We start from the raw sequence: 11,579 nt of genomic DNA, 5'->3' as shown, positions 1-11,579 counted from the left end.
TCCCCCACTTCTTTGTTTGAAAATGTGTTGTTTGTCTTTCAGGTGAAAAGAGTGTTACCAGATTGGCTGGCAAAACCTACAGTCATATCTGTTGACCTGAAAAATCTGAACAGTAAGGTTGAAGACCTGGCAGAGTTGAATCCCTATTTCAAGAAACTTTTGAGAAGGAATGAAGTCACCAATTTCTTCCCAGGTAATTTGGTTTAATGATCTATAGAACTCACTAAAAGTACTCCTATGATGCAGTAAGTTGGAAACTGAGCCCATTTCCCTTCCTCTGAAGCTCATTTCCCAGTTTTTGGTGTTACCGCTCGTACTAAACCATTGGAAATCCAAGAATAATGATGACAGTATGCCACAACCATAATAGTAGTGTACCATAATAATCTTACCTATTCTAGGAATTGTAATACTGTATTGTAGGGCATTTTCACACCCATCTTGTCTATTTTCAGTTCAAAGTGAACTCATCCCATTCCTCATCAAGCAGCACTCAAGGAGGTCTCTGTTCTGGCCCAGAGATATTTGTGTGTCGGCTCCTACTGGCAGTGGAAAAACATTGGCCTTTGTTCTCCCCATCCTTCAGGTAATGTAGAATTTGTTAAATAAATGTATTTGATTCAATTAAATGTGAAGAAGAAGAAGAAGGGGCAAATAACCTGTGAGATTGCAAGGGGAAACTATTTCAAATATTTGGCTATCAGGCTCTGTGTCACCTCGCCTCCATTGGGACTACAAAGCCAGGCACTCACTATCAGGTACGCCTGATCAGGACCGCCTATCATGTCTATCTGATACTTGATGGAAGCCAAGCCTCTTTTTAAATGGACTTTGTCAGTTATTGCTGCTGCTGCTACTGAGTTCTATGACCATTTAGGAATGTGTTGGAATTGGAAGTAAGTGTAGACATTAGTATTTATTTTTTTTTTTATTATTATTTTTTTTTTTTTAAGACACTTACCTACGGCAACCAGTTTCCTCTGTTCATCCAACATAGGCGTGGAACCTACAGTGAGTACCACTTGTAGCTTGGTACCCTTGATGTAAGTTTTGAATACTGAGTACACTTGAGACGCCAGATCCTGTGTGGGTAACACGACCAGGGCTCGGATACGAGGTACCACCCTGTATTGAAGGATCTGAAAACGAGAGGTTACACTTATTGAGTGGCCTGTTGACCATCAAAAGGAAGCTATAAAGCTATACAGTATGATGATCTTCGGTTAGCCACTCATTATCAGGTAGAGCTGATAGGTACAGTTGAAAAGGTCCGTGTGTCAGGTCTACCTGATAGTGAGTGGCTAGCCTCAGAATCCAGAATAAATAATCACTTAATCCCTTATTATTCTCTAGCTTCCAATCTTCCAAGAATCCTCCTTTTCTTGTTGTTATCAGGTAGACCTGACAGACGGACCTTTCCAGCCGTACCTGTCAGGTCTACCTGATCCTGATGTGTGTGTGCTCATCAAGTATCAGATAGACATTATAAAAAACAATGATATTTTTTTACTTATTTGAAAATATGGTCTTCGTATTTCATTTTCTTTCTATCCAGCATTTTGCATAGAGCATGTCATTCACCTTAAAATGAAACCAACTTGGAAGTTAGGATATCGTCTTTCTGATGTGGGCTATTCATACTTTATGTACATATTGGGTAAGTACAGAGGGAACAGGTAATTCATACCTGTGGAAATGTGTCTACGCTACACAGTCGACCGATATCGCCTGGAACCCATATGAAGAGGTAAGATAGGATACTTTGAAAGGACTTCGTGTTTCAGTCGATGTCGATCGTCCTTAGTGTAGGCTCGTAGACGCTGCTTGTGCTTAATGGACAATTGTCATAGACTAACAAACTAAACCTCTAACTAAACATTTATTTTAGTCTCCTTTCGGTACGTCAAAACAAAGTCTTCATTGGCATGGAAGGAGATACGAGTCTTCCATATATTTTATCAAGATTTCTTTGCCTTATCTTCTCCAATTTTGTTTTGACCTTTCTGTTTCTTCAGCAGTTTCTTGAGTTTGATCTTTTTGTTCCTCTTCATTGCACTCTTCTTTTCTCCTTCATTTTTCATCTTCTTCACTTCCTGGTTTTTCTTTTTGTTGGGTTTATTTTTCTTACTGAATTTATTTTTCCCTTCGGTCTTGGCATTTTTCTTCACCACTTTCTTGATTTCACTTCTCTTCACCGTTTTCTGATCTTTGGTTTTCACAGTTTCTCCAGAAGTCTGCCCAGTAATAGGTGAATCAGTACTAACAGCTGTTTTAACCTTTTCGTCTCCTACTTTGGCTGATTTCTTTTCTGTAACTACAGTTTTAACCTTTCTCCCTCAGTATTAAACTTCTCGCTAAGATGCTCTACTATGTGATCCAAGCCCGGAATGCGGATTATAAAGACCTAACGTGTGTGGATACTCTGCTCAATATTCATACTCTGTGCTATTACATCCCTGTCTCCTCCAATGGGTATGCTGTATACTTTTTTAAGTAGTTCTTCCATCCACCCCTGGTGGGCGATTGAAAGGGGGCACCTGCCGGCTTTTGCCTCAATCCCCCGTTCATTCCTCCACCCAGTCTACTTACTTTTCTTCTTTTTTTTTCAGAGAAATTTGGGCTAGTCTTCTCCCTGTTTATAGTCCCCTAGCTAGACGCTGATCTACTCTCTGTTTATAGTCCCTCAGCCAGACTAAACGTACGTATTTATACTGTTGGCAAATCCAAAATGTCATTTAATTATCTTTTATACTGCTCGAATAGTACTAAAGAGTCCCTTTAACCCAGCAGTAGGCTACCGCCATTATTGTGGTCTTTACGTTTTTCTTTGACGACCCGTCAAGAAGCTTTTTGTTTTTCTTCTTGATGTTCTTTCCTTTCTTTTGTGCTTTTGCAATTTTCACCGTCATTTCGCCTTCTCTCTGAAAACGAAACAAAAGAATGACCATTAACATCTGGATGGATGACTCTGATTTATTGACTGTTAATAAATTTCTCTTTATTTTCTCAGACTGATTTGTAGGTAAGTATGTAATAGTGAAGGCCAAATTTAGTGCCATTATAATATGTAGGTACTCAAGTTTTAACCTTTTTGTCTACTATTTCATCTGATTTCTTTTGAGCTTTACTACTCTTCTGTACACTCGCGTTTGTGTTTACGTTTTTCTTTGACGACCCGTCAAGAAGCTTTTTGTTTTTCTTCTTGATGTTCTTTCCTTTCTTTTGTGCTTTTGCAATTTTCATCGTCATTTCGCCTTCTCTCTGAAAATGAAAGAAAATATTGACCATTAACATCTGGATGAATGACTCTGATTTATTCACTGTTATTAAAACGAATTTCTCTTTATTTTCTCAGACTGATATGTAGGTATGTAATGTATGTAATAGTGAAGGCTAAATTTAGTGCCATTATAATATGTAGGTACTCAAGTTTCCAGTGCTCATTAACATCTGGATGAATGACTCTGATTTATTCACTGTTATTAAAACGAATTTCTCTTTATTTTCTCAGACTGATATGTAGGTATGTATGTAATAGTGAAGGCTAAATTTAGTGCCATTATAATATGTAGGTACTCAAATTTCCAGTGCTCTATATTATAATATGTAAATTGTCAGAGACGCTCTTGACCGATTTCATAATTATATCAAGATTAGTTGCTAACTTACCTCTACGTCTTTCTTGAGAAGTTCCAAAGCTTTAGCGTAGACATCTTCTAAATGTTCCAACTCTTCTTCCGTACACTCCAAATCTCCACCCGGGGCGAATTTTATCCTGAACGGATAATGTTCGTTCTCTGAACGGCTGGCTTTCTTCTATCCTGTCTTCCTTCTCTCTTCGATTTCGGGACGATAAGACCTTAGCAGTTGCAGTTCCCTCTATCAAACATCTTGGACTCCAAATCTTCAATGTTCTGTTTGCCCACACTGGACAGCATTTTCAGAAACGCACTCCTCTGAAAAGAGAATGAACCAATGATTAAGACCGGTTTTAGCGTCATCTATGTTAAGCTACGCCGAGCAAGGCCAATAAATGGATGGGTGACTTGAACATTATATTGGGAGTAAAGGGAGAACAAGTTTTAGTGTTTTATCAGCTCCCATGGGACACTTTAGTCGCTGAAATTTCAATCAGCTTCTCAAATTTTCTCACAAGTCAGTATAACGTGCAACGTACACGATGATATACGACAATGAAGAAGAAAGCTCTTTTTTTGTGTTTAACCTAACCCTTCTCTGGGAACTAGTGCATCCACCGTAATAACGATAAAAACAAATTAGGTAGGTACATAGGTACTGATTTTCTCTAATCACTACGGGCTAAAAAATTCCCGGAGGGACGGACCCTGCTTGTTTGTGTTAAACCTAACCTTTCTCTGGGAACTAGTGCATCCACCGTAATAACGATAGATAATCTTGTTATTGATTTCCAGGAACAAAAGGATCCAGATGAGCTCATAGTACCGTTGCGAGATAATCTAACAGGACTAGTCAAACTTCTGGATGAGACCATGGCAAAGTGTGGCGGCATTCTAGAGAAAGGTAAATAACCAACACACCAACATTGTTAGCATAATGTGACATCTTGTTCTAAGCTGACACTGCTGACAGTTTAAAGTTTGGTTGGCAGCTCGTCTGCGTTGTAAGCGCTATACCGCGGGTTCGATTCCCACCCGGGGCGGATTTTATCAATCAATCAATCAATCAATCAATCAATCCATAATCGTTCCATCATGGGACGGGTCGATGTAAGCATAATGTGACATCTTGTTCTAAGCTGACACTGCTGACAGTTTAAAGTTTGGTTGGCAGCTCGTCTGCGTTGTAAGCGCTATACCGTGGGTTCGATTCCCACCCGGGGAATGTTCTGTTTGCCCACACTGGACAGCATTTTCAGAAACGCACTCCTCTGAAAAGAGAATGAACCAATGAAAAAATCAAGAATAGAATAGAATATACCGTTAATGCTGCCGAAATGATATGAGGAATGCATAAGTAAACAGACATGAGGGAAAAAATGGCCTGATAACCGATTCATTGACTCATGTGAACAACATTTTTTCTCTGCTTAATGTCTTCGTCACTGTGTAACTGCTAAGGCTTTGGTGACAGTGGTTTTACCCTTCATTTGGAGACAAGCTGCCCACCTACTCACATTAACTTCACTCAGCATGAGTGGGGACCGGAAAAACCAGCAGCACGCGATTACCCAGATGGTCATCCATCCGGATACCAACTACACGGAACTTTGCTTAACTCCAGTGAACCATCGGGAACTGATGATTTTAACGTACTATCACTATTTGGACCAACGAACATTATGAACCAACCCTGTGGCGATAGCCACCTTCCTGGACTATTAACTCATTGGTCCCCATAATATTCTCTTCGATTTCGGGACGATAAGACCTTAGCAGTTGCAGTTCCCTCTATCAAACATCTTGAAAAAAAAGTCCTTTTTAATTTCCATTATTTATTTTTAGTGCAATAGTCCTAAACTAAAATGGATGCGGCACATTAAGGTTCAGAAAGAGACCCCCTTACTTGGCAACTTCGAAGGATTTTTTTTGTCCTGAAAGTTACTCCAGACTCTTCAGAGTTAACTTTTTCACAGAATTTTACTCAATTCTATCCTGTCTTCCTTCTCTCTTCGATTTCGGGACGATAAGACCTTAGCAGTTGCAGTTCCCTCTATCAAACATCTTGGAAAAAAAGTCCTTTTTAATTTCCATTATTATTTTTAGTGCAATAGTCCTAAACTAAAATGGATGCGGCACATTAAGATTCAGAAAGAGACCCCCTTACTTGGCAACTTCGAAGGATTTTTTTGTCCTGAAAGCTACTCCAGACTCTTCAGAGTTAACTTTTTCACAGAATTTTACTCAGAAAATGACTACATACTTATGATTTTACTATTTGCATTCGGTTCATTGATAATCTCCGTCTGTCTTCAGATATCGGTGTGTACAAGCCTCATCCCATATCATTCTCAGATGTTGGCAGTGAACCTGTGGTGCTTCCCATGGAACCTCTGCTGTCCCAGTTTGCGTCCAGACCTATTTATATCCGCGGGGATGTAGATGAGGAAAAGCTTTCCATTGGCTACTGGTTGCCGTCTATCATTCCAGAGGAGGAAGATCCTGACGTTGAACAGGTAGAAGCTGACTTTTGATAAAATTTATTAACAGAAAAAAAATCTTGGAGGAATGATCATGACATAATCGTCGATCTCAAGCATTAGAATTTAGAGGGGGAAAAAATGGTTTCTTCATTAAATTACTATATTCACGAGAAGAGATTAGAAAAAGTTTTATCAGCACTTAAGTTTCAGTTCAAATGGGCTGAAAATTTGTGAAGAGGTTTCAGAGCATGGTCCAACATAGTCAGGCCTAGAAGCTCAAGGAGGGGCTCACCCCCCACCCCTAAGTACCCTCCTGAATTGATTCCAAGGGCAAGGTGAACATAGAGTACATAGACCCTTGACAAATGGACACTAGCAATTTATTGACCCCTCTCCTCTTCTCGCTCTGTGTTAGATTCCCTGTAACATCCTAGAGGAAGCCCGCACTCTTCTACCCAACATCGACTTTACCGAGGATCTCAAAGCTGTCATCACCAAACACTTGACGCCATCTGAAATCAGCATAGTAGTGACCCCTAAGAAGCGAGCTAAGATAGTACCAGCCGTTGTTATACCGTCAGCCACCCCTGCTAGTTCAGTACATAGTGATAGTTCAGTTGTTGGGGCCCATAGTCAGCCCACACCTTACTCGCCAATGATCACGGATATGAAGACGAGAAAACCTTTCGGTGAGTAACACATTTATGGCCGATTTTACCTCTGAGAGTTAACACAATCGTGGGTTTTGTGACCCCTAAGAAGCGAGCTAAGATAGTACCAGCCGTTGTTATACCGTCAGCCACCCCTGCTAGTTCAGTACATAGTGATAGTTCAGGTGTTGGGGCCCATAGTCAGCCCACACCTTACTCGCCTATGATCACGGATATGAAGACGAGAAAACCTTTCGGTGAGTAACACATTTATGGCCGATTTTACCTCTGAGAGTTAACACAGTCGTGGGTTTTCTTTAACGTCGTCACCCATTTGATTTACACATCCCAGTATTTTTGAACTCTTACCAGCCTAGTCAGCTTGGTTGGTAGCGCTAGGTCGCGGGTTCGATTCCCGTCCGGAGCGGAAATTATCCATAACGGATAAGGTTCGTTCTCGGAACGGCTGGCTTTTTCTCCTCGTGGGTTTTCTTTAACGTCGTCACCCATTTGATTTACACATCTCAGTATTTTTTGAACTCTTACCAGCCTAGTCAGCTTGGTTGGTAGCGCATCTGCCTTGGTAGCGCTAGGTCGCGGGTTCGATTCCCGTCCGGAGCGGAAATTATCCATAACGGGTAAGGTTCGTTCTCGGAACGGCTGGCTTTTTCTCCAATCCTGTCTTCCTTCTCTCTTCCATTCCAGGACGATAAGACCTTAGCAGTTACTATTTCTCTAATTATCAACCTCTGTATGATTATGATTGTTAACCTCTGTTTCTCCCTCAGTTACTCCAATGCGGGGTCGCGGATTCCGTACTATATCCTCCATACAGAGAGGCGACATCTTCCGTACTAGACTGCCCAATACATCGCGACCTCCTTCACTCCATGTGGATGATTTTGTGGCCCTGGAAGACCTTAGCAGTTACTATTTCTCTAATTATCAACCTCTGTATGATTATGATTGTTAACCTCTGTTTCTCCCTCAGTTACTCCAATGCGAGGTCGCGGATTCCGTACTATATCCTCCATACAGAGGGGCGACATATTCCGTACTAGACTGCCCAATACATCGCGACCTCCTTCACTCCATGTGGATGATTTTGTGGCCCTGGAGACTTGCGGCCAGCAGCCCACAGGACCTACCGGATATAACAAGATGTCTATGCGTGCTGCACAGGTTTGTATGGCGTTTTATTTCTCGTTTTATCAGCTCCCATGGCGTCACTGCACTCGCCTTGCACGCGGGAGGCCCGAGTTCGATTCCCGGAGGAGTCAAAAAATTTGAACCATTATGCAAATGATATTTTCTTTCTTTCTTTTTTTTTTCATAAAAAAGGAATTTTAACTGTTTTGAGCATAAATGTCTGTCACAAATGTCGTTCCCCGCTTATACTACGCTAAATTTCATAACTGGACTTGGACTCGAACCACCAACCTTTAGATCCAAAGTCCGAAGTTTTTTGCTTAACTGTTTTGAGCATAAATGTCTGTCACAAATGCTGTTCCCCGCTTATACTACGCTAAATTTCATAACTGGACTTGGACTCGAACCGCCAACCTTTAGATCCAAAGTCCGAAGTTTTTTGCATGGAATTTTAAAGTCGTGCAGTTGAAGCTTCAATTTTACCTCGTTATTAAATTCTCTGTTCCCCGCTTATACTACGCTAAATTTCATAACTGGACTTGGACTCGAACCACCAACCTTTAGATCCAAAGTCCGAAGTTTTTTGCATGGAATTTTAAAGTTGTGCAGTTGAAGGTTCAATTTTACCTCGTTATTAAATTCGCGAACCCCCGTTCTCTCTGTTACCAGGACCTGATATCAACCAGGGCCGGTATTCGAGGCAGAGGAAGGGGCTACATTTTACAGCCAGACAGGGGTGGTCGATTTTTCCCTTCCATGCCCCAGTATAGGCCAGCACGAAGTAAGTACCAAGTCGAATTTTAATTTAATTAATAAAGTTCTTATTCACAGGGTAGAAAATACGATCAGTTAAACATCGGTAGAGTTGAGTCATTGACCTTTGTGTTTTGTTTCCCAGTTCGATAGATTTTTTTTTTTAAATACCAAGGTTTGGTAAAGCTTGTAAAAGGGATATCTTGTCTAGAACGAAATAAGTAGCACAAATACCAAGAAAATGACATGAAAAACGAATCTTTTCCCAGGTTTAATCTTGAAAACTACCATCACCGTACCTACTACCTAGACCTAGTTTCAAACCAAAGCTCGCACCTTCTATTTGCTTTCTTTCAGAGGAAATGTGAAAGTGATGTTAAAATCATCAGTTCCCGATGGTTCACTGGAGTTAAGCAAAGTTCCGTGTAGTTGGTATCCGGATGGGTGACCATCTGGGTAACCGCGTGCTGCTGGCTTTTCCCGGCCCTACTCATGCTGAGTGAAGTTAATGTGAGTAGGTGGGCAGCTTGTCTCCAAATGAAGGGTAAAACCCCTGTCACCAAAGCCTTAGCAGTTACACAGTGACGAAGACATTAAGCAGAGAAAAAATGTTGTTCACATGAGTCAATGAATCGGTTATATCAGGCCATTTTTTCCCTCATGTCTGTTTACCTTATGTATTCATATCATTTCGGCAGCATTAACAGGGTATATTCTATTCTTTTCTTATGAAGATAGAGAATATTGAGTTGTCTTGCAAAACAACGAATACCTTGAGTAGACATACAAGACCAACAACTTGTTAATAGTGTATAATCTATTTATTGTTGAATTCTTTGTTTATGTTCCCCTCGTTTTCCAATGGTTACCTTTGTACGTGCAATACCTTTGAATAAAACAGTCAGTTGTTATGCTGACAAGATCATATGATTTTCATCTTAACATGTAACTAAGTTACCTACCTTTATTCCTCACTCTTCAGATTGAAGATAGAGAATATTGAGTTGTCTTGCAAAACAACGAATACCTTGAGTAGACATACAAGACCAACAACTTGTTAGTGTATAATTTATTTATTGTTGAATTCTTTGTTTATGTTCCCCTCGTTTTCCAATGGTTACCTTTGTACGTGTAATACCTTTGAATAAAACAGTCAGTTGTTATGCTGACAAGATCATATGATTTTCATCTTAACATGTAACTTGTTACCTACCTTTATTCCTCACTCTTCGCCATAATTATATTTTCCTTCAACCCTGAGTTACAATGTCAAAAGGTAAAATGAGTCTGAAACCTTGGCTGGATTTTCAATCCTTTTCCAGCAGAATAGGTTAAACCTTCAACCCTTAGTTACAATGTGAAAAGGTAAAATGAGTCTGAAACCTTGGCTAGATTTTCAATCCTTTTCCAGCAGAATAGGTTAAAGTTTTTCCCTCATGTCTGTTTACTTATGTATTCCTCATATCATTTCGGCAGCATTAACAGGGTATATTCTTAAGATCATATGATTTTCATCTTAACATGTAACTTGTTACCTACCTTTATTCCTCACTCTTCGCCATAATTATATTTTCCTTCAACCCTTAGTTACAATGTGAAAAGGTAAAATGAGTCTGAAACCTTGGCTAGATTTTCAATCCTTTTCCAGCAGAATAGGTTAAACAAGGTAAATATATTCCTCTCAATGTAATTTAATACTTTGGTCTTTGTATTGTAGAACGACTCTATCTTTGGAAAAGTGTGGTTATACATCCTGTTTCTCATCTCAATGTCTGCTCTCTATTTTATATAGTTTCGCTCTCTTCTTTTCTCCATTCCATCTCGAAGTCCTTCTTGTTAATCCCATTATTTCCCGTCAGAATATTCCAAGAATACACCTATGAGTCATTTCATTGAGTTCCTTAATACCGAGGTATTCCTTATTTCTCTCGACAGACAGCAGTGTCTCATCTCTCTTGATTCTGTTTTCGCAGATATCTTGCAGCCCAACTGGGTTCCATCACACTTAGTGTAGGCTCGTAGACGCTGCTTGTGCTTAATGGACAATTGTCATAGACTAACAAACTAAACCTCTAACTAAACATTTATTTTAATATTTTAGTCTCCTTTCGGTACGTCAGAACAAAGTCTTCATTGGCATGGAAGGAGATACGAGTCTTCTATATATTTTATCAAGATTTCTTTGCCTTATCTTCACCAATTTTGTTTTGACCTTTCTGTTTCTTCAGCAGTTTCTTGAGTTTGATCTTTTTGTTCCTCTTCATTGCACTCTTCTTTTCTCCTTCATTTTTCATCTTCTTCACTTCCTGGTTTTTCTTTTTGTTGGGTTTATTTTTCTTACTGAATTTATTTTTCCCTTCGGTCTTGGCATTTTTCTTCACCACTTTCTTGATTTCACTTCTCTTCACCATTTTCTGATCTTTGGTTTTCACAGTTTCTCCAGAAGTCTGCCCAGTAGTAGGTGAATCAGTACTAACAGCTGTTTTAACCTTTTCGTCTCCTACTTTGGCTGATTTCTTTTCTGTAACTACAGTTTTAACCTTTTTGTCTACTATTTCATCTGATTTCTTTTGAGCTTTACTACTCTTCTGTACACTCGCGTTTGTGTTTACGTTTTTCTTTGACGACCCGTCAAGAAGCTTTTTGTTTTTCTTCTTGATGTTCTTTCCTTTCTTTTGTGCTTTTGCAATTTTCATCGTCATTTCGCCTTCTCTCTGAAAATGAAAGAAAATATTGACCATTAACATCTGGATGAATGACTCTGATTTATTCACTGTTATTAAAACGAATTTCTCTTTATTTTCTCAGACTGATATGTAGGTATGTAATGTATGCTAATAGTTGAAGCTAAATTTAGTGCCATTATAATATGTAGCGTTACTCAAGGTTTCCAGTGCTTTTTTATT

At 39.6% G+C, this 11,579-nt stretch overlaps 2 protein-coding genes across 2 annotated transcripts in view; one reads left to right on the top strand and one right to left on the bottom strand.

The window, feature by feature from the left end:
• LOC103514199 (protein virilizer homolog) overlaps positions 1-10,687 on the top strand; it is a gene marked incomplete at its 5' end in the record, with an annotated part of 29,423 nt that extends 18,736 nt beyond the window's left edge. The window contains 11 exon segments of the mRNA XM_026827238.1: positions 43-193; positions 456-586; positions 2,222-2,241; positions 2,341-2,479; positions 4,434-4,542; positions 5,955-6,154; positions 6,537-6,810; positions 6,849-7,028; positions 7,763-7,953; positions 8,590-8,701; positions 10,647-10,687. Of these exon segments, the coding sequence (XP_026683039.1) occupies positions 43-193; positions 456-586; positions 2,222-2,241; positions 2,341-2,479; positions 4,434-4,542; positions 5,955-6,154; positions 6,537-6,810; positions 6,849-7,028; positions 7,763-7,953; positions 8,590-8,701; positions 10,647-10,687 (1,548 nt within the window).
• A 157-nt stretch (positions 10,688-10,844) lies between these two features.
• Positions 10,845-11,579, bottom strand: part of LOC103514198 (probable ATP-dependent RNA helicase Dbp73D) — a 3,711-nt gene continuing 2,976 nt past the window's right edge. Inside the window, exons 5-6 of the mRNA XM_026827237.1 lie at positions 11,015-11,387; positions 10,845-10,951 (exon numbers count right to left, since the gene is read on the bottom strand). Coding sequence (XP_026683038.1) covers positions 10,845-10,951; positions 11,015-11,387 — 480 coding nt within the window. The remainder of the gene's footprint in view (positions 10,952-11,014; positions 11,388-11,579) is intronic.

This window comes from Diaphorina citri, unplaced genomic scaffold (assembly GCF_000475195.1).
Source record: "Diaphorina citri unplaced genomic scaffold, Diaci psyllid genome assembly version 1.1 scaffold1100, whole genome shotgun sequence".
Lineage (NCBI taxonomy): Eukaryota > Metazoa > Arthropoda > Insecta > Hemiptera > Psyllidae > Diaphorina > Diaphorina citri.
Note: the sequence above shows the minus strand (reverse complement) of the source record. Positions and strands in the feature narration are given on the sequence as shown.